The sequence below is a fragment of the Lonchura striata genome, chromosome 10 (genome assembly GCF_050655825.1).
Source record: "Lonchura striata isolate lonStrDom1 chromosome 10, ASM5065582v1, whole genome shotgun sequence".
Taxonomy (NCBI): Eukaryota; Metazoa; Chordata; class Aves; order Passeriformes; family Estrildidae; genus Lonchura; species Lonchura striata.
This window is the reverse complement of record NC_140712.1, coordinates 8263898-8286535: the sequence shown is the minus strand read 5'-3', so window position 1 is coordinate 8286535 and position 22638 is coordinate 8263898. Positions and strand designations below refer to the sequence as shown.

Here is a 22638-nt window from a genome sequence, read left to right as displayed (position 1 = left end):
AGTGTGAAATCAAAGTAAGTGCAAAGAGAAAAACTACACTTTACAGTTGGTTGTGACTAAATCTGTACTTTTTTAATACTCTTGTGTTTTAAAACATTCTGTGATAGTGCAATGTTTTACTCAATAATTTTTACTGTTGTACTAGCTTGGTTATTAAATCAATGGAGTGAGAAAGGACTGCAGTGATAAATGTCTTTTCTTTAAGTAGGCATAAGGAAAGCTATTTTAACAGTGGACTTCTGCTCCCTAGGAGCAGCACACATGAATCCCCATTCCAAGTTGTGAGCCTCTGAATTTTGTATAGTTCCTAGGTTAATTCAGATTATGGCCTTTCTGAGGACCTGGGGATTGTAACTGTTGGTCTTCATCAGGGGGCTTTGCTATCTTGTAGAGCTGAAGCTTTGTTTAAGCTCTCCAGGAACTGACCTCCAAGGTCTGCTCGGCAAATCAAGCCCTTAACTGCCCTGGTAAGCACCATGGGCCAGAAGTTGTAGGACATTCCCTCCTCCTGCAAAGTCACATCAGTTCAGCTGATCCAGTGACAGCACCACGGAGGAATTTTCTGCTACAAGTATTGAGTGTAGACAAAGGCTGCCTAATTTTCTCTTTGTGCAACCCACATCCTGTGGGACTTATGCACATCCCTGTACTTTCTACGCTGTACAAGGGAGCGTGCGTCCTGAGGACGTGTCGTGTCTTGCTCACTCTGCTGATGAGACTGTGAGAGACACGCCAGAAGTGAATTAAATAGGTCTTCACTTAATTATATGTAATTTTGTTAATTGTCTATCTGTTGCTGTCCCTCACTGGCATTACGAAAGGGTGCAAGTCACGTCTGTAGCTAGATTCCCTGCCCCAGCTATTCCTGGGCTCCTTCCCTCGCAGCTCTGGATACCCCCGGCAGGGCAGGTCTCCCACTGCTCCCGCTGAGGGTCGCAGTAGCTCCCGTCCGCCTTTTCTGTTCCTCCTTGCGCCCTTGAGCGCGCAGTACCGAGGCGCGTCTCCCTGCAGGGCCAGGAGCCCCGGCCAGGTACTGCAGAGGAGAGCGGTGCACTTCGGAAGCACGGGCAGCCGCTGGCACCTCTGCCCTGTCCCGGCACTGCTCGGCCCCTTCCCCTCGGTGTGGGTCCCGGCGGAAGGCCAGCCCTGCCCGGGTCTCATCCCAAAGGCCGGGCTTCGTGCCCGGCTCTGCATGGGCACATTTGCTGCGGCCCGGCTGTTGAGGAGAGGTGCCCCCTCCTCCTCTGCTCCTCCGGCTGCCGGGGGAAGGTCTCGGAACGCATTCATTCCGTACGTGCATGCGATTAACCCCCTACTGCCCGTCCTGCAAACCCCCGTGCCCCGCAGGCCCGCCTTCCCCTGCCGCCTGATGCGATCGGCTCCGCCACCCTCCTGCTGTAGAACATATTGATTTCCACGGGTGGGGACGGCTCCCGCGTGGGGCCGGTGTCACCCAGACACCCTGCCCGCTGCGAGCAGCCTTCGCGCCCGTCTCTTCAGCTCCCCTCGCTCCGTCTTGCTGCCTTTTTTTTTTTTTTTTTTTTTTTCCCCTCCCGGGAGTAGCAGCGAAATGTCCCGTCCTGCCTATTTAGAAATGGGAACAAATTGCTCCCCCGCCTTACCTCGCCCATCGCATCCCATATATAGTCATATCTGCGGTCAAATGGCAGGCGGCAGCGAATGGGAAGGCTGTGCCTCCCAAAAAAAACCCGGGGGCAGTGAGAGAGGGAAAGGGGTAGGGTCGAAAGGAGGAGGGAGGGAGGGAAGAAAAGAAGCCCTTTCCAAAAAAGTATTGGATGTCTTGAGGAATGCAGTCAGCCCCCTGGGAAAGTACATATCTGTGAGGCGCTCCCTGCCCGCCGCTTGCATTCGGCTGTGCCCCGTCCCGCACGGATCAACCCCGCCGCCCGGCAGCTGCACTCCGCTCCCCCGGGGGCCGGCGTCCGGACTCGGGGCTGTCCCGCAACTTTTAAAGTTTTTCTTTCGGAAGCAGTTCGCACGGGGACGCGCTCTAGCCCACCGCCACCATGGATGCCATCAAGAAGAAGATGCAGATGCTGAAGCTGGACAAGGAGAACGCCTTGGACAGAGCCGAGCAAGCCGAAGCGGACAAGAAGGCAGCGGAGGAGAGAAGCAAGCAGGTCTGCACCGAGGGCCCGGGCGCAGCGAGCGCCGGGGCGCAAATCTTTCCAGACTATTCTCTTTTTGTTTTTACCTCCTCCCCTATTCTTCCCCCCTCACCATACTTTGTTATATTGCAGCCCCGCGCCCCTGCAGAACTGGTTGAACTTTCCCTAAGGCAGAGCTTCAGCCTGGCAGCCACCGGCTGGAGGTTCCCGGGGGCGCGGCGGGAACCATTCCCCACCATTCCAGCTAGGGAGCAGGGCCTCGGGACGGCTGCGTGGCCTCTGTGCCTTTGTCACAGGGGGACGGCTTAGGGAGGCTGCCCAGAACGCCTGATTAGCACTGGACAGATGTGCGGCGATTTGGCAAAGGACAGTTAAAGCTGTGTTTGCCCACTCCATCATCCCTCAGCAGATGTGTCCGATTCCAGCTGCCCTCCCACCCTTCTCCGGACGCATGCCCCACCTTTTTGTCCTTCTTCAACCCCCCTCCTTTACACCTGGGACTTCTCGATTCGGGGAGGGGGGTGCATCGATTGCACGTTTCTAGGAGATCCTGAAGGAGGAGGGAGAAAGGAAGAGTGATTTATAAATTAGTTTCACAGTTTTTTAAGCCAAGGGAGAAACATACTTGTGCGTTATATTTCCTCTTGTGCACCTAGTTAGAGGATGACATTGTGCAATTGGAAAAGCAATTGCGTGGGACGGAGGATACAAGGGACCAAGTGCTGGAAGAGCTACACAAGTCTGAGGACAGCCTCCTCTCCGCAGAGGAGAATGCTGCCAAGGTATTGTGCCCTTGCTGCAAGCAAAGAGGATCTAACTGTCTCTCCTTCTTTCTCTCTCTGTCTGTCCTTTTCTGTCTCTTCTGCACTCACACCTCTCCGTTTGCACGATCACGCTGCCTGCTGCACCTTTTCCTGCCCGCCCTCCCCTCTCCACCACTTTCCACCCATATCACAGCTGGAGGACGAGCTGGTGGCTCTACAAAAGAAGCTGAAGGCCACTGAGGATGAGCTGGACAAATACTCCGAGTCCCTTAAAGATGCACAGGAAAAGTTGGAACTGGCTGACAAAAAGGCCACAGATGTAAGTTACCCCCATCCCTTTCGCCACAAGCCCGAAAGAGAAACCACACACTCCCTTTGCTCAGGACAGCCTGGACTCCTACTCAGCAGCACTGCAAAGCTTTGCTGAAGGCAGAGTCCAGGCACCTCCTGGACAGGGAGGTGGGAAACACAGCACTGCCTCCCTGCATGAGGTTTGCACACTATCAGAGGCGTCTGATTTGGTTTTTGCTCACTTGATGTGTGCTTTTTATGTGTACTTGCCACTCGAGATGTGAAAGTAAAGAAATGGTGATTTATCTATTCAGATGATGGGTAAAACGGCTCAGGCTGGAACAACACTGTCTTGACAGTGAAACAGAAGCAGAGAGTTAATAGTGAGTAGGTGCAGGAGAGGGAGATCCAGAAGAGCAAGGACTGCTAGTTCTGTTTTCAAGACAGCTGTTGCTAGGTATGCATGTGTTAGAACTGCTGGTAGATACTGGCTTGGCTCACTGGCCCCTGAGATAAAAGGTTCTCTCCTGCTTCCCCCCGCCTCCCCCCTCCCTTGGAATCAGTGGAACTGCTTCACTTGTCAAAGAAAAGTTGTCTTGTGTGACAGAAAAATGTCTGGAAGATGATACTTGCTAGTTTTGCAGTTCATAGGACAGGGATCCTGGGAGCAAGTTGGGAGATATATATAGCTCAGCACTTTATATGGTAATAAGGCAAGAGCTTGTGCCTCTCCCAGGCCCTCATCCCACCCACCTGTCTGTTCCTGACATGCATTTAATGGATCGCATGCATGGAACCATAAGAGTATAGTCTGTGCGGTTAAGGTCTTGGTCTCTATTGCTGCTGTTGGACAATTTAATTCTCCTTGAGTAAATCTCAGGTCTGAATTACAGGATTAGATGAAACTGCAGTATTTCCAAAGCAATGACCCTCCTTTTCCTATAGCTCAGCTTTAAAAGCCAACCTCAAAGCCAAAATGAAAAGGAGTTGCCTCAAGTGAAGCAATCAAAGTATTTCAGGGGTAGGAAGGATACTTTCAAAAATGGAAACGTTACAACCAACAACTTTGCATAGAAGACAATATGCTTTTATCTTATTTTATTTCTAAAAGGAATAAAGAAAGATTTAGCTTCAGTATGGCAACTAAGATATATAGTTTTGAAAGAGAACCCAAGAACTTAACAAACAGAAGTGTTCAAAGGAACAAGGGAGAGGGATCCGTGTATAATGTGGATCAGATGTCTGCTCTGTGCAGGCTGCCATAGGAGAGGCAGCTTCCTAGCAGGACATTTATTTAGCTTGTTCAAAGGAGCCGCATATAGATCCAAGGGAGATATTCCTTATATGGAAAAGTATGCAGACTATTTGGAAATAGCTTGCCTAAGATGAAGGCAGGACAAATGCTACTAGATTCCTGTTCTGAAACTAAGGATGTTCCTAACTGATCCCCATGCCTCCTGCCCCTGCTGGAAAACAGTGTTTCGAAGCTAGTTGAGGGTAATTTTATTTAATTGAGGTGGAGGGTGGCAGAGTGTCTGGCATGTTTTCTTCGAGGTAAATACGTTATTTATTTGTATGTATGGAGTATGTCTTGACAGTTTAGGGAATTTTTTTTGGCAATGAAGAGTATATTTGGGGCATTGCAGTTGACCCAATATTTACCTTATTAGTTTGGATAATTCCGAGCCTTTGGAAAAGGTCAGAGGCAGAGAGGGATGTCGGCTCGCTGAGATGGACTCGCCTTTGACTGGGACGAGAAAATATTACCTGTCCCATATGACTCATCCCCGGAGCCACCCCACCAGAGAGGGGGCAGCTGCAGCCCCCTCTCCCCTCCCCGTGTCTCAGGAGCCAGGCCGGGTGCGGCAGCATCTGGCGGGTTCTTCGATGTCGTTTTCTGACGCTCCTCTGGGGGCGGTTTGCGGGGGGAAGGTGGGCCTTGACCCCGGGTCCGGTCCGGTCCGGTCCGGGGCACCTCGCGCACCGTGCCGCCAGGCGGCGCTGCTGCCCGGCACATCCACCGGGCACGGCCGCGCTGCCGGCAGGACCGGCCCGGCCCCGACAGGACCGGCCCGGCCCCGACAGGACCGGCCCGGCCCCAGTCAGGAGCGGCCTCTCCCCAGTCACCACCGGCCCAACCGCGGTCGGTCCGGGCAGGGCCGGCCCATTCACTGCTACGACCGGCCCATCCCGGTTCGGTGCCGACCGATCCCCGGCCAGGACCAGCCCATCCCTAGGACGGCTGGACCATCCTCCGTCCCCGCCCCGCTCGCAGCCCGGTGCCGGAGCGTACAGCCCCGCCCCGGAGCGCTGTGGCGCGGGGGGACTTCCGGGGCTGCGGAGGGAGGTGGCGCGGGCTGGGCGAGGTGCGGGCATGGCGGCGATGAGCTCGCTCGAGGCCGTGCGCAGGAAGATTCGCAGCCTGCAGGAGCAGGCGGACGCCGCCGAGGAGCGGGCGGGACGGCTGCAGCGGGAGGTGGACCAGGAGCGGGCGTTGCGGGAGGAGGTAGGGCCGCCCCTCGGCCCGACTCGGGCCCGGGGCTTGGGGGCGCGGGTCCCGGGGCGCGGCTGCCCCGCCTGCCTCCCCGGCCCGTGGGGTGGGAGGCCGCTTCCTTCGCCGCCGTGTCCGACGCGATGGTTGTTACCTGCCGCGGGGCCGGCCCGCAGTGCTGCGTTCCCGGCTCGGTAACCCGAGCGCTGCGTGGGCCGGGACCAGGTGCAGCGCGCAGGGAGACAGCGCTAGGTGTGCTGGGCAACAGCAAAACCCCGAGCTGGAATGAGGTCGGACTTAGGCGAGATGTTTGAGACTACTTGTTTTGTGTTAGGCTATGAGCAAGGTTTCACGGGGTTTTTCCCCCCACAAGTTCTAGTTCTCTTATCCCATCCAGACGAGTTCACCTGTGTGGGCAGTCGGCATGGCGACTGTTGGGAAGTACGCAGGACTGAACCGGAGATGGGCCGTAGTACCGACAGCACCCCGACAGTGTGAGCGGACAGCCCCAACCTCCATCTGTAGTGTCTGCTGTTCACCAAAGCTGCTCGCCAACAGGGGAAAGGAACAGTAGGATTGGTTTTAGGCAGAGGCAGGATTAGGTGTGAGCAGCATAGGCTTACGTAGCAGAGAGATGTAATTATGGATGGAAATCACAATTAAAAAAAAATTGATAAGGCTGTTCTTTGGCTTATCACTGACCTTTGGGAGTTCCAGCAGCTGTAGCTTAATGTTTCCTGCTGTAAAATGTACAGTGTTCTTTGAGGCAGTTTTAGTGTCTTCAGTAGTTCCATTAAAACAAAGCAAAAGAACAAAGCTTTTATGTAGTTTATTACAATAGAAAAAATTGTGATTATTTGATTTTCTTATAATATGGGTCTTTCTGCACATTCTGGGCAGTAAGTTCAAAGGAAAAGCCTCCTGATTACTTGCAGGTGATCTTCTTTATGGAGCAAAATATGGCCACTTGTGTAACTATTGCATTCTTGCAGATCACTTCGCATATCTGTTCTTTTCAGTGACAAGCCATAAGTCATTTCATAAGGGTTTCTGTTTTTAAAAAAATTGTACTTGTTTTCTAAGCTTTGTGGAGTAAAGGACACAAAAATGCCTACTTTCAGTTACATGTATTATTCTGAACAGCGTATTAAGGAATTTTTATTGAAAAGGGACATTTTGCTGTTAACTTTTGTGGCAGAGGGAATAGTGCTGGAGGGGTGATCACAGCCTTCTGGTGGAGACTTCCTTTAAGAGTTCAGCTACATTGTGTAAGGCTTAGGACCCTAAAGGTTAATGTTCATCTCTCTCTTCCCTGGAGTTGGTTTATATGGATAATGTGGAATTCTGCAGAGTATATTTACATGGTATTTAAGGTTTTGTGTGGAGAGGTCAGTGCTGGTGTGAATAAACGCTAAAAAAAACTGAACTCCCAGGCACATGTAGACGTGTGTTTTTTCTACAGTGCTGGCTACAGATGAGGGGTTTTATTGTTGCAGCTGTATTTCTGCATGCTTGAGGAGAGAGGCTGTGAGAGCACTGCAGCAAGCGAGCTGAGGTGTGAATCTGCTCCTTCCCTCAGTGTAATGCCTTACACATATGGCATGTGACCAGCTAGGGTTGTTAGGTGAGGGGTTTTTCTTCCTGTGCAAGATACAAATATGCAAATAACAAAAAAGCTACAGCTGTGACCAAAACATAGCACAGCCTCCAGCTTTTGATTGTTATACCAGATTGTTTAAAGTTTCAAGGCTGTGATTAGCAGCCATCCCCTTAAAAAAAGAATCTTGTTTTGAGTACATGCATTTCAAGGGGCTGTTGGTAATTACTTTTCCAAAATGCATTTTTCTTCCTCCTGGAAAACAGAATCTTCTTTATAATAGTGATAATTAACATCCAGTGCTAACTTATCCATGTCATCACTCATTGTAAAAATATGTGGTGTGTAAGTGCCACGGCAGAAATGCAGGTTATGTTTGCATGGTAGTAGTGGGAGTGCCCCGAATGTCACTGGGGTTTTTTCCTTCCTTGCCATATAAGGAGAGAAGTCCTGCTCCGTAGAAGAATAACTGGGGCCATATAAGGCTGATTGGTAAATCCTTAGTGAGTTACTGGAGCAGGAAGTGAAAACTTGAACTTTAGTCACCCTGTGTTTTGGAGCACATTTTATGCTCTTATCATGATGAGGAGTCTTGACATGATAATTATTAACTTGAACATGACAAATTTCCCTAGGGTAGCCTTTATGAAAGGTCTTTTTTTTTTCTTAAATGTGAAAGTTCAAATTCTTAATGTTTTAAAGCCAGAAGTCCAAACCCAGAGGTTTTGAATACTACTGCATGATGACATAGCTAAATGTTTGATGATTGGATTAATGTTGATCTCTAAGGATGAAGTATTTTCTCCTTCTGGTTATATGTGTTCACTGCCAATGCATATTAATGTTCAAAGACATAATTGCTTCCCTATTGACGTTACTTTCAGTCATTCTAGCTGGACATCATTATGTCAAAGTTTGTTTTATTTGAATGGTCTGTAAATTATTCTTTTTTGTCTTATGTACAGCAAAATCTTTTCTATGGACAACTTTATCACTTTATCCAGCTACCCCTGGCTAGAGAAGAAAAACTGCCAAACTGATATTTTTTGTATCTACTTTTGCCAGAGTGTTGGTTTTCCCCTCAGCTAGACATCATAGGAAATTCAGATGTGTACTTCTCACATATAGCAAATATATATCATATATGTTTTCAGTACTAATTAAGTGTTATTCTCTGAAGTAGTTAACTTTTTAGAATAGTTACCCTTTTATATATACTTCATGCTTAATATAGTTTTGAAAGGAAGTAAGTTTAATGATGAGGTTACCACAAGAAGGCTGTTTTAGAACTTTGCAACTTAAGGAAGTGCAGGTTTGGAGCTGTAATATATAATAGCTTGTAATGATAAGAGGCAGATGAGTTGCAAGTCTTGTACAGAAGGTTAAGTGAACAGGTAATTCAAGAAAGGCAAATTTAGGGGAAGATTGAGGATGGAACTATGGGAGGAAAAAAAAAAAAAAAGATGTTTTAAGGGATTGCTGCCTGTACCAGGGCCCTTGCTGGTGCCTTTTTTGTCAACTCTTGCACAGCTTGCCTGTAAACAAAACTTCTGGGTATTCAGGCACTATTTAAATGTTCTCAAACTCTCTTTGTGTCAGCTGTCTCGTTGCAAATGCTGATCCAGGTGTGTTTTACATGTTTACACTGAGCCCTTCTTATGGAACTCAAGGAAATGTCGGGACAATTCTTACAAAATATGGTGAAAGGTCATAAATAAAGGAATTGGGGTAACAGAAGAATTGAGTAATTAGCTTATGTTGTTTTGATTTTAAAAAAGGGAAGGTCTGTAATTAATGTCTGCAAATACAATAACAGAAAATATTTGGGTAATGGTGCATAATTCTTCCTGTGCAGTTCTTTCTAGTACAAATTGTTCAGTCCTTGATGTGCTTCATTGAAAGCAAACATTAATCACTTTTTTCCTCTATTAAGCAATACCTTCACAATCCAATCATACACATCTCTGTGTATGGACTTTTTAGTGGATGAAGTCAGAAATTACAAACTGTTGTTAAATGCAGGTAATGGGGTAACCTTTTACAAGGGAAGATGTGTTCCTTACAATGAATTAATTCTATTTCTTCCTGTGCTTAGGCTGAGAGTGAAGTAGCTTCTCTGAACAGACGCATCCAGCTGGTTGAGGAAGAGTTGGATCGGGCTCAGGAGCGCTTGGCCACTGCCCTGCAGAAGCTGGAGGAGGCTGAGAAGGCTGCAGATGAGAGTGAAAGGTGGGTAGAGCCACACCTGAATGGATTGTTACCCTTATGACAAAGATCGTAATTGCCAGGGTGTGGGTTTGGGAAATAAATTAAACCACTCCTAGGTCTCTGAGTATGTGTAATCTGCTCTTCCTTTGCATACATGGACTTCAGTTACAGCTTGTCTGTAGAAATGTCCAAAATATCTGGGATTGGATTCTTTGTCAGTTGTAAAGATGAGACTTTAAGTGTGGTTAGTCTTTTGATGTATCATTCACATGCTGGGAAAACTGCTTGGCTCAGCCCAGACTTCTCTTTTTGGATGACATCTCCTTGTGATAATCTTGTACTGTTGGGTGATTCTTGCTTTTATTGTGGGTGGAAAATCTCACCTGCAGAGTAAGCAAAGTGGTGGAAGAGCTTTGGTTCTCCTGTTGGCAAGATTGGTATGTGAAGGTGAGCAAATGAAAGAGACGGATAATTCCTTCAGATTTCCAGAAGTCTGTAGTGTAAATTAGGAGCTCAAACTTCATGAATTTGGAAGATCTCTCTTCTTCCAATGGTATTTTATAGCTGTGATAAAACCTTTTATTGTGAAAGAAACCCACTCATTCTGCATGTGCATTTCTACCTTACTAAGGATGGAGTCTTTAGAAAAGAAATGTGCCAGAGAGTCACAGTATGTTTTAAAACATTTAAGGTAACTTTATATCAGATGTGCAACACAGAGTGTTTCTTGTTATGAAGGATTTAAATTTTGACTTTTGAGAGCACAAGAACCTTCTAGGGCTCTGACATGGCAAAATCCAGGGGAGTCTGACCAACAGACATGGTTATTGTCAGAGCTGCAAGGGTTCTAATGTGCTGTTGATGAGTGTAAAAGCACAGATGTTTTCAGTCTTATTAGGTGTTTAGAAGCAACACCCTTTGTTTATCTTTCTATAAGATGAGTTTTTCTTGCAATTTAAAATGAAAAGGAATTCTACAACTGAACTACAGTAAGAGCTAAACAAATCACACTTTTTGATATGTTTTGTTCCTTGAATGTCTGAAATGTAAGTGTACAAGACTAAATCTATAGTGTGAAGACTCATCTGTCTGATGTGTTTCACTGCCTGAATACCACTGTCTGAAAGTCACATACCACAAGTAGTAGAGATGGAGATAAACTGGCAAACCCTGAACCTTGCATTTCCTGTTTTTCACGTTTTTCAGAGGAATGAAGGTCATTGAAAATAGAGCCCAGAAGGATGAAGAGAAGATGGAAATCCAGGAGATCCAGCTTAAAGAGGCTAAGCACATTGCTGAAGAGGCTGACCGCAAGTATGAAGAGGTCAGTTCTTGAGTGCAGGTCATCTCTTTCTAAAGCCCATTAGGCTGTGCCTGTAATTTTTGGTTTTCTCTTTTGCCTTTTAAGTTCAAAAGATCACAAACACCTCTCTTTACAACTGTGGAAGGAAAATCAGGCACTCATATACCTCAAGGCAAAAAGTGACGGGAGATCTGAGCTTAGATCTTTCACTAAAATGCTTGAGAGTATTCCCTAAGCTCTTAGGGAGAGAAATATTTTTCAGTTACCTTTTGGTGAATGAAAGGGAGGTCTTGAAAAACATCAGATAACTAAGTCTCAAATGAATAATGAAGATATTACATAATCAAACTCATCTGTTGACCAAAAAGTGAAGAGGTTCTAGAAAGAGGTGAGGTGTAGTGCAGCAACATAATATCCCTGACTGTCCCTTGCCTGTCCTTGTAGGTGGCTCGTAAGCTGGTGATCATTGAGAGTGACCTGGAGCGCGCTGAGGAGCGTGCTGAGCTATCAGAAAGGTAAGTGTGGAGCTGCCCTGGGATGTATGTGAGGTGCTAGAAGAGAACTATAACTGCATGAAATGTTGGCAGCCACTGTGTGTTCAGCTCAAAGCTATGTTTTGCTCATTTACTGTAAATGTTGAAATAAATGGTCAGTGCCAAAGTAAATGTGTTCCTGTGTGTGTGCGCGTGTTTTGTCACTGCATGCTGTACCTGCACACTGATTTTGTGAATGGCTTTTGTGCATTTCATGTGTTCACTAACAGCCAAGTCCGACAGCTGGAAGAACAGTTAAGAATAATGGATCAAACCTTGAAAGCATTAATGGCTGCAGAGGATAAGGTACTGATACTAATAAACAGTTTTTAGGTTTAACTGCAACCCAAGTGTTTCAGCTTCCATAGCCAGTTAGCTTACTCAGTAGTAGCAAATAAGTCCTTGCTATGCTCTTGACTCTCTCTTTGCATCTCGCTTTGGTGGTTTTCTTTGGTCTCTTTTTTTGTTTATTGATTTGTATCTTTAAAACTGATCTCCTGTGCAGCCAAAAGAAGCTGAACTGTCTCACGTGTAAAAGCTCTGTAAATGTTTCTGTGTAAGCCAAGAGCTGTAGATAAATTTGTCTGGTTATTGTCTTAATGTGCACTTGAAGTGGTATTTGGCATCACAATGAGTTGCTTTCAGTCTGTGATGGATCAGCTGCTTTTGAGGCCGTTCTTTTGCCCTGTAATTGTTTTCATTTTTCTCTATCTTTTCCCCCTATTTTCTCCTGTTTCTTTTGCTTGACTGAATCTTCCATCCTCCCCTTTCCTGCCTTACCTCCAAAATAACAGCAAATGTGCTGAGCTTGAAGAGGAGTTGAAAACTGTGACCAACAACCTGAAGTCGCTGGAGGCTCAGGCTGAGAAGGTAGGCTAGAGACTTACGAGAGAATGTGTCCCTTACATTGTCATCTGGCCTATGGGGTTTTCTTTGTATCCCAATCACTTTGCAGCATTTCTTCAGGGCTGTTGTCAATAGAGGCATTTGGATTTACTACTCAATTCATATTTGGCTCCTACTGGAACATAGCATATCTTGTAGTTCCAAATAGGTCAGTATTATTTGGCAACGTGTTCCGTTGAGTATTCTGACAGGATTAAATGTTAATTATAGAATGTCCCTCAAAATGGCATTGTGTACTAACATTAAATTTCTCCAAAAGACATTTCCTCTTTAAAACTGTAGTACTAATTTCTTCTCCAAGTTCCCACCATATTGCACTGGAATGTAACTCAAGGGAAGTTTGACTCTTGTAATAAATTGTACTACCACAGCCTTCCAAGTGGAATTAATTTTGTTTTACCTGTAGCAATGTCTTATGTACAGATAATCTATTACAAAAGTTTTGAATGTGGTGTTTTTTGAGCATATTTAGAATACCCATCTAATACCAGTGATCCTTTCTAATTACAGTACTCACAGAAAGAAGACAAGTATGAAGAGGAGATTAAAGTTCTGACTGACAAACTGAAGGAGGTAAAATGAGAGCTGCTCTTTGCAATTTGTCTTCCAATGCACCTTTGATTCTTTTAGTATAAACTCTACTGTGATGTAAGAATGAACATACCATTTTGGAAACAGTTTACTGTTAAGTATCTAGAAATTAGTTTATATTAGCCTTATTATTTGCCTCCTCTCCCTGTGCTTTTTTTCCTTATTTGAATTATTTCTTTTCTACTCCTAAGTACTGTGTGTGTTTCCTAAAGTAGTCTGTATTTTCCTGACTCCAGGCTGAGACCCGTGCTGAGTTTGCTGAGAGGTCAGTAACCAAGCTGGAGAAGAGCATTGATGACCTAGAAGGTATGTGGGTCTGTTTTTCTACTTACTGTGGAAATGCATATCTCTTATTCTTCTCTTGTGTGAGGGATTTTGTTGGGGTTTTTTTAATACCCAGTTCTACTGGGCTGACTTGTCCTGCTTATATAAATGGGTCTGCCTAAAGAGTAGACAAAATATTTTCTAAATGAAATGTATTGATATCTTAAATGCTTCAGGTGAACAGTGTTTTGCTCTTGCCTGTTGCTTTTTTCTCTTACGTTCTCAAGACTCCTTCCATTTTTTTGCTTTATACGCTTCTATTTGGAAGTATATAAATGTTACAGGGTAAATGATCAGATGACAAGTGTTATTATCATCTTAGTAAAGAACTGATGAAGAGTTGCATTATGTTTGCAATAATTAGTAATGTAGAAAGCTATCCTAATTTATTACTGTGGTAAGTGTGGGTCAGGGCAGATTTTGTTACATAGACCAGTTCCTGGGTTTTGGTAAAGCTAATAGATTGCATACATAATCAGAAGGACAGATTATTCAACTTCAGAGGGTTTGTTTGTAAGGTTTTGATAAATCTGTCAGAACTGCAGCAGAGCAGTAGAATGTGCTTTCTGCCTCTGGAGAAAACAATTCGGTAGGGCTTTGTAATTTGAAGTTATATGGAGTTTGCTATTTAGAAGCATTACACTAAGTGTAGGATTTGAAGAAGCTAAATTGCGTGGCGTGGCAGGCTGGATTCTGCATGAAGGTGATGAAATGCCTAAGTAGCTGCTGAAAATTTATGATCACTGACTCAGGAAGGAAGCAGAGAAGAAAAATAAGTGTTTAGAAGGAACAAAAATTGCTGTAAGAAGCTGAGTTTGACATCACACAAACCAGAGTTGTTTTAAAACAAAAGTGATAGAAAAATGGTAACATCTTCCTTGAGCCCCGTTTTTGGATCTTTCCTCCCTAACTCCTGTGTCCCCTCTTAATTAAATCAAAAAAGCATTAAAACAAAAATCCAGGGCAGTGAAACATCGATTTTTGCTTCTTTTTACTCTCTTTTCTTGGTTTTCTGTATATTACAGGTTGCCCTGTTGGCAGTGCAGTTAATGAACTTGTTGCATATAACTGTTCACTATTTTCTTTCTTTTATTCTTCTCTAATTTTGTTTAATTTTGTCTGTCACAACACTCTGTGCACTCTTCCCGTTTCGTACGGCTTCTGGATGGTATCCCCATGCCACCACTTTCACCTTCCATCCCATGATCCTGCTCCATTTCCTTGCACACCTCTGCCTTTCCTGGGGGAACCTCAGATGAGCTCTATGCTCAGAAACTGAAGTACAAAGCCATCAGTGAGGAGCTGGACCACGCTCTCAATGATATGACTTCCATGTAAATGTCTTCCCAGCTTGTGCCCGCTCCTGCTTCCCTGCCCTCACTGATTGCGCAGTGAAATGATGCTCCCTGTGTGGTGGGAGATGCTTTCCTTTAGAGAGAATAGGTGTACAAAATACCATGAACAATTGCTTTACCCTGGCAAAGTGTGGGTGAGTGTTGTGCCAAGCCTGGTAAATACTCATGGTGATTTTGTAAGCTTGTGGTTACTTTTTGATTCTGTGTCTGTAAACCTTGTGTCTTGTGGCTGCCCTGTGTTTGTAGTTCTGTATTGATCCTTTCAGCTCACCTCTGTTCAGACGTTATCTACCAGACCCATCATGTTTGTTTTACCAAAGAAAATTACTGTGCTACATGTTGGCATTCAGAGTGTATTCCTTGACTGCTGTCACAGTTTTTGCTCTGGCAAAGTTCCTGCAAAAATGTCAGAGAAATCTAGATTTAGCTTATTCACTATTAAAGACAGTTGAAACTATTTATCTAAATTTTCATAACTGCTCTGAAAATTTCAGCTGTTATCACTGAATTCCATGTGTGGAAATGAATTTAAAATACCTTGTCATTTAAACCCATAAAGACAACAATTGAATTATAGGTTTCTTCTGCATATTTTCTGGATAGCAGTAGTAATTTTATTTGCATACACCAAAAATGCAGTAATACCAACTTTAGTCATAAGGAGAAAAATAAAGAGTGGTAGGAAAGTAGGAGAGTGAACAGCTGTAAGGTGTGATTCCTCAGTGCAGTGTCTGACACAAAGTGACTCTTGTTCCAGGGACTCTGAACAGAGGTCAGCTGTGCTACCTCCACCTTCCCATGCATGAGCACTGCAGCTGACATGGGAGAGGGGAAGAGCTATGGCTCTCAAGTGCTTAGGAGGTGCAATGTTTAGTCCCAGCATTCCCTTTTGGAAGCCTAGACATGCTTTCAACATGACCTTTCTAAGGTTTCAACAAACCTTTCTAAGGTTTGCTTAGAGCTTTTGTGTGCACCCATACTTTAAATGGGTTTTTGTTCATGTTGTTTTTGTCTCCATGTCTGTTCGTTACTTTCCTCCTTCTCTCTACCAACATTTTAGTAGAGGTCTCATGTTGCCTGCTTTGTATGCTTTGATTTTTTCTTTTTAAATTCCTCCCCAACATATGGTTTTGCTTAGTGGCTTATCAAGCAAATGGATTTCTTTTTTCCTCCACTCTATCCAGAGATTACAATATTTCTTCAATTTGGGATATTTCTAAGTGGAAAACAGACTTAAAATTGTACTCTACTGGTATATGAGGACATGATCATATCATTCCAGTCCCAGCATGGTGTGCTGTTTCTCTAGTATAGTCATCTCAGCATGCTGGGCTCTGCTGTGCCATTGCTGCTTTTTTGAAAGTCTTTACTGCACCTTTTTTCATTTTCTACCTTATCTCACTTTTTCTTTTCATGCAGATAATTTTCTTTGCTTCAGTTCTCCAAAGACATCTTCATCGGGTTGGATAAAACATCTTTCCAAGCTTTGGATGTTTCATGGGTTCATTGTCCTGTCTTCTAGCTTAGTTGACTCTTCCTCTATCACCTGTCTCAGAACATGCTCTGTTTGTGCTCTGCTGTACAGAAACTACATTTCTCAATGTAAAATAAATATCCCAGGTGTATCCCTTTTGCTATTCCTTCGCCTTTTATTTGTTTAACTAATTATTTAAGTTATTAATAAAATTTACGCTTTTATGCCATTAGGGATTTCATTTTTTGGTGTTTTCATTTTTTAGCTGAAAACACTTTTGCTTGAATGTTGACAATGCCAAGCCAGCAAGTGCAGTGTGTGAAAACCGACCAGTTATTATCTTAGTTTTTCTCAAACTCTGCTGCAGATAAAATTACTAATAGATATAATAGGAACTCTTCCAGCTGTTATTGTTAGGACAAAATTTGCAGGGACACTACTTCCTTGGAGTCACTTGGTCGTGGGCGCATGGCTGAGGGAGCAGTTACATCCTTGATGTAACCAGATTTTTCACTTAAAAGCCTGAAATCTTTTGCTAGCTTTATGCTGAAGACTTCTTATCTTTATTTAAATGTGTTTGTTCATTAACTTACATATTTGAGGCAGATTTAAAGAGGCAGCATCAAAACCTTTAAATTCCTTTTTTCACCCAAAAATAATCCTTGAAATGTCTTGCAAAAAGAGTTTTCCCTCTTTCACACCTTGGTTATTCAGCCAAGATGATGCTTGCTAACATTTTGGAATTTCTACAATATATTTTTCTTGAGTGGCATGATAATATTGGAAGTACATTGGGAAGGTTTTGGTAGCTTTCCACTTGTGCTTAGTTCAAACTTGTGAGTTGGAATTGCAGACCCATGGGAAATGGTTCAAAGCTGGAGTAGGAAAATTCTAGTGATTATGCTATTAATGAAATTACTCTGCTACAAAATGGAACATCATGGATTTCAAGTTTCAGCTGATTTGTCACTGATTAAGGATGAAGCATTAAATACTGACATCTTTTGCTCTTTTTGTATTGTTATTTTCAACTAGGAAATGTATTGCCTTATTTTAACTTTATTTACATCACACTGAAAGAAGTTATTTTCCAGTTCACATGAAAACGAAAACCAGATTGATTTCTGGTGATCCTGTAACTGTATATATTGCAAAAGCTCCTAAGTCACCAAAGCTAAATAAATTCATTATACCATAGCTGAACTGTAGTTTTTAACTTTTAGGAAAATGTAAATGTCTCTTTCTTGTTCAGCTTCAAGATTATTCAACAGTGCAGTTTAAACTAGATTTTCTCCCCTCCTCAAAACTTGTTTTCCCAATAAGACTTGTGAATGGATGCATGCCCTTCTTGGCCTGCCATCCTTGGATAACTATGGCATATCCCAATTTTCTACCTATGACACATCCTAATGTTGCTGGCTGGGGGCAGAAGCCCAAATACAGGACATACATCAGCAATCTCAGACAGTTCAGGTAATTAAGTTCAGTACTTACTACTCCTCAAGTGACACAGTAAGTGGCTGTGTGTGAAGGGTAACCAGATAGAATAGGATATATAAAAGTTGAGCAAATGTAATGGATGAGCATTTGTAAAATGACTAATAACTTCATAAATGCAGGAGTTAGGGGGATTGTGATCAACTGTAACTTGTCATCTGAGCCAGAGTAAAATATGCTACAGCAACTCCAGCTGCTTAATCTATTGTGTTCTGGTTCATTGTTTTAGCAGAGTTCACCCAATTCCTTGCAGTACTGGTATTTCTTAGGAAAAGTAAACAGAAAAAGCAAAATCCATTGTAGGAATCTGTCATTTTTTAACATAGTGATTTTAAACATCAGTATTAAAATTTTGCCTTTAGTGTCAGTCATACATGATCAGCTCTGCACTGAAGGATGACAGATGGCTGGACAGAGCACTGGAAATGAGCAGTGCAATGTAGATCCCCAGGTAGCTGCATGCAGAACTCCTGGCTGGTTCTGCTGCTCTGATCTTCACTCCAGGGAGCTGTTGTGGTTCCCCATTCTGGTGTGGCTCAGCACTCTTGTCACCCTCCATTGTGGTATTGTACCTGCCATGTCTGGCTGGTTTTGTGCCTGAGGATTGTCCCCAGGAGTGCAGGGCTGGCTCTGGGCTCTGCTGAGCATTGCTGGCTCTGCACAGAGACAGAAGTCCCTGCTCTGCTGCTGGGGCTCCTGCAGAGCCAGCCTCTGCCTCTGGAGCAGATGGACACACAGCCCATGGGGAGTCAAGGGCTCACTGTCTGCTTGGGAAGTGCTTTCCCTGCTTTACTGGGGGATTTAGTTGTTTTGGAAGTTGAGAAATACTGCAAATCTCAGTTGTAAATACTGTAAATCTGCCTCAGTCAGAGAAGAGATTTCTGTGATGATGATAAGAGTAAGTTCATGTGATTCATTTTTGAATAACAACTATATACACTTTGTTAGACAAATGGAAGTTTTAGTTACTGTAAGGCTTTGATGTTTTTTTCTGCATATATGTGACATTATCGTGATGAGAGGGACAAGATCCATTTGTTACTGGAGGATCTGCAGGATCAGAGCTGTGAAATGTGCCCTGGCTTTACTGAGCTGGCTGTGGGAGTTTGGGCTAGGGAGGAAGCTGGGAGGAGTTGCTCACCATACAAGCATGTCCTGCAGACCAGCTCACTGCACAGCTTTGCCTTTGCTGTGTCCAGTGCCTGCAGGGGAAGAGGATTCCTGTGGAAGCTGTTAGGCAGCTTGTGGAAAAGAGTCAGAAACAGTCATTTCCTGTAGGGGAATAATCTGGGATCAAGAGGTCAGGAGTGCAGTTAGGCTATTGAGAAGAGCATGGGCAATTTGAGAATACAAGATAGTCAAAAGTCGTTGTGGAACATTTTTACTCCACAGAGCAACTCTCAGTAAATGTCCTGTCACAACATGGCTGTGGCTGTTCTGTTTCAACACAAATTGTCCTCTCTGTTTGCTGTTTTTGAGCAAAGTGTTCATCCTTCCTTTCCATTTTCACCAAATGTGAGTCTGTTTTCCTACGAAGTAAAACTCAGCAACTTAAAGGTATCAAAATGGGTCGATTCTAGTAACCCCAGTAATATTTACCTATCAAAAATAACATTTTTGATAGGTAAACAATTCCAGTAATATTTACCTATCAAAAATAACATTTCAGCCCATCAGACCTACTATGAAAGGAGTATTGGCTGAGTTGACCTGGTGGTAGTTGCCTGCTAGCATCTCCCCTGCTGTTACTTATGCTGGCTGTAGTGCAATTGTTTTCTCTCTACTGGCAGATGAGGTTCCACTACACCTTGAATAGTTTGCAAAGAATAATGGCATTCATAAAACAAATTCACATACTGTACAGAAGACTAAAGTAAGACATAGTACTTTTAGGAATATAGCTGCAGTTCTTCCATTTCTGTTCCAGTTTGTGTCTCACAGCTGTTCCCACAACAGGATTCTTAGCCAGTTCTTGATATGGTACAATAGCTGTTCCTTGGAGTAGCTATTACTAGAGTTCTAGAAACAGAGGTAAAATGTTTCTCTCTATGTTACTGAACTGTCTGTCATGTGACCAGTTTCTTTAGTAACTCTTATTTAACTGTTTTCTCTGTCTAATCTGTCTTCATTCTGCCTCTTTTTTTCCCTTCTAACCTGCTTGCTGCCTGTACAGACCAACTCTACCAGCAACTTGAGCAAAACAGTCGCCTAACTAATGAACTAAAGCTGGCATTGAATGAGGATTAAACTTTAGTGTGACTATATTGTTAACTTGTTTGAAAACACCTTCTTCCAAATTTCCTTTAAGAATGAATCAGTAATTGTAGAAATAAGCAAGAAACTTAGATTTTTTTTTTTTTTTAGCTGTTGATTCTGTGGTAAATTAATGAAAGAAATTCTCTTGGGAAAATATGGAAATGCTTCTTCTGGATGAGGCTTTTCATTATGTCTCTGCACACCTATTTTGGAGGAGCACTAAGCTCTTCTGCTGTACAGTAGCTTCTTTCCACTTAAGAGCTACAGCATTTCATTAACAGTCTTCAAAAAGTAACAGCCTATGTTGCAGAAAGGCACTTAGTTTATCTGACAACATGAATTGGCCCTAAGATTTTTACCACAGTAAGAGAAAAATATTCATAGAATCCGTATTTCTGTATTTCAAAGCCAACTTAAAGGATACTACAGCTGTTTTTTCTGGAGATTCTGATGTGATAATTTTGCCTTACTATGAATTTGGCTTGTATTTGACATTAAAAAAAAAGAATGGGAGCTCCATCTGACAATACCAAATCAGTTTAAAGGTATGCTTGCATAGTATGAAGTTACTATTACTGGATCCTGGTGGGATGCACCACCAGAACACTATGCTCATTTATTGTATTAACTATGTGTGTTAAGTGATTGTCCTATAAAAATGTGCATGCAACATAAGTCTACTAACTTTGAGTTTATTTTTTTCTAGAAGAATTAAATTTCTTAAAGTCACTTTACCAAAAACTATAATACTTGTATTTTTTTTGTTCTTTGTGGTTTTGAATTCTGTGAAACTTTTAATTTTGCATCTGCAAAGAACTTTATTGCCTACTTAAAAAAAAAAAGCCACTTATTATCTCTCATGCCTATAAACAAAGAGCTTCCAAAACATTGTGTCTGTCAGCAGTGCATTTTTTTAACAAATGCAGCTGTGAACAGTTCTAAACTTGCATTACTTGCTGTTTGTTTTATTAATTTGGAATTCTCTCTAGTTGTGTTACCTGGAAACATTGATATTTATGAGCATGCACATTTCTTAACTTTCTAAACCCTCTGAGAGAAATGTTGATTGCATGCCTTCATGTTCAGTGCCTCCAAAGAATTGCTATTCATGTTTTAATTTTCTAATCCCACAACAGAGAAAGTGGCGCATGCCAAAGAAGAAAACCTTAATATGCATCAGATGCTGGATCAAACTTTACTGGAGTTAAACAACATGTGAAAACCTTCTTAGTGGCAACCACACTATTTGTTTTATTATTTTTACACCTGCTTGCCTTGAAGCCCCATAAACATGTCTTTATTTTAGTTTCACCACAGTCACAAGAACATCCGCTAAATTATCAAGCAGGGGTCAGGGAAACACCAAAATGGGCAAGCCATATGCGGGTTAAACGACATTACGTTATGGTTTAAATGTGCCATTTCCCAACAAAAATGTTACCTACACTTTGTAGAGAGTTCAGCAATTTGGTATGCTTAGTCTTCGAAGAATCCTGGCTGTGGCAGAAAGTGTCCCACCTCAAGTGCCAACTACAGTTTTTACACAAGAAGAATGATTCATGTTCAAGAGAGATCAGGTGGAAATGGTGCTATTTTGAACAAAAGGTTCTACTTGAAGTCTTTTGTTTGATATCAGACAAGTCAGGAGTTGTCCAGCACAGTAACTTATTTTTATCAGGACTTGACTGGTCTGTGAGAATTTGGACTTTCTGTGCCTTCTTATTCAGTAAAACGAAGATATATAAGCAGTGGAGACAAGTGAAGGCTTCTGAAGGTTTTAAATTGTATTCTTGCAACTCAATACAGAAGTGTAGGTCAGCATTTCACCTTGAGTTTTAATTTGATTGTATTTTTCATGTTGAAATGAAAGATTCAATAAATTCAGGACAAAACATTAATTTGGAAGAGATTGTGTTAAAATGTATTTTATTTGTGGGGATTTGGGGTAGGGTTGGAATTTTTAAACTGATGTTTGCCTCACTTTTTTCACACTTTCTTTGAGCAGTCTTAAAAGTATACCTGTATGTAAACATTGTATAATGATATGAAATAAAATGCACATTTTAGGACATTTTTTAAATTTTGTTCTCCTGTGGTTTGTTACTCATCACATCAATTTCCTGTGCATCCCTGTGTAAACTCTGCATGTGTGCAGTGTCTCTCATGGTGTGAAACACTGTTAACACACTGGCTCTGAGTCTTTTCTGTCTTTTTAGGCCAAGGTATGGGAACATGGTGGTTTGGCCAGATGTGGATCTGCAGCTTCTCAGAGGGGCCCTTTGGGGCCATATTGCAGGAACCTGTCCCTGTCACTTGACTGCATGCCCAGATTGTGTGCAGGATGCAATTATCCCATAGTAGATGGTAGAACTTTCCAGAATTACTTAACATTGACCAAAATGCTTTTGGTAAGACTATTGCAGAGCTCCCATAGACCTCTTTGGGAAATGAGCCCTGAAGGCCATGCTTTTAGAAACACTACCATGTATTTGTATATCTTACCTGGTAATATGTGCTAATTTATTTAATACAGTGATAAACCTTTGAAAATCACGTGTCATCTTCATAAGAGATATTTCCACTCAGCTTTTCAGTACTGGTTGATAATTTTTACATATGTAGATACCTTTATTTTAATTGTTAGGTCTGTCAGTGGGCAGCTTCAGGACTTGAAAAATAATTTTTTTTTCCTTCTTTTTCTGTAGTATATTGCTGAAAGCTGATGCTGTCCATCCCTCTAGCAGCAAGGAGCTTGGTAGGAGAAAGGTACAGATACTTTCCAGATCACCAAAGAATTTCCTTTAGTGGGCCCTTAGCAAGCAGCTGAGAACAGATTACTTGATCACTGGTGTAAGGTGCTGAAGGGGTAAAGTAATACACAATAATTTCAGGTTAAGTGGGAGTCAGAGAGGGAACATG

At 42.9% G+C, this 22638-nt stretch overlaps 1 protein-coding gene across 24 annotated transcripts; it reads left to right on the top strand.

The window, feature by feature from the left end:
* The first annotated feature begins 1861 nt into the window (after positions 1 to 1861).
* Positions 1862 to 21788, top strand: TPM1 (tropomyosin 1). Of its 24 annotated transcripts, none has more exons than XR_002467662.4 (10): positions 1862 to 2141; positions 3087 to 3212; positions 9368 to 9501; positions 10687 to 10804; positions 11228 to 11298; positions 12111 to 12186; positions 12733 to 12795; positions 13050 to 13119; positions 14393 to 14626; positions 15912 to 16117. XR_002467662.4 is itself a non-coding variant. In XM_021554239.3 (10 exons), the coding sequence occupies exons 1-10, from the start codon at positions 2028 to 2030 to the stop codon at positions 15913 to 15915; spliced, it is 855 nt and encodes a 284-aa protein (XP_021409914.1). In that variant the 5' UTR covers positions 1862 to 2027; the 3' UTR covers positions 15916 to 16195. The 24 variants fall into 24 exon arrangements, 23 of the variants coding, with proteins under 23 accessions (XP_021409914.1, XP_085444320.1, XP_085444321.1 ...); XM_021554239.3 differs by having other exon boundaries at positions 14393 to 14471; positions 15912 to 16195; XM_085588194.1 differs by lacking the exon at positions 3087 to 3212 and adding an exon at positions 2786 to 2911 and having other exon boundaries at positions 14393 to 14471; positions 15912 to 16195.
* The last annotated feature ends 850 nt before the right edge of the window (positions 21789 to 22638 follow it).

Excerpts from the sequence above, each read along its gene's own strand:
- TPM1 (XM_085588193.1), top strand. The coding sequence starts at position 2,793 with ATGACATTGTGCAATTGGAAAAGCAATTGCGTGGGACGGAGGATACAA. Across the intron at positions 12,796-13,049 it reads TGACTGACAAACTGAAGGAG|GCTGAGACCCGTGCTGAGTT; the intron begins GTAAAATGAGAG and ends TCCTGACTCCAG. Across the intron at positions 13,120-20,855 it reads GAGCATTGATGACCTAGAAG|AGAAAGTGGCGCATGCCAAA; the intron begins GTATGTGGGTCT and ends ATCCCACAACAG.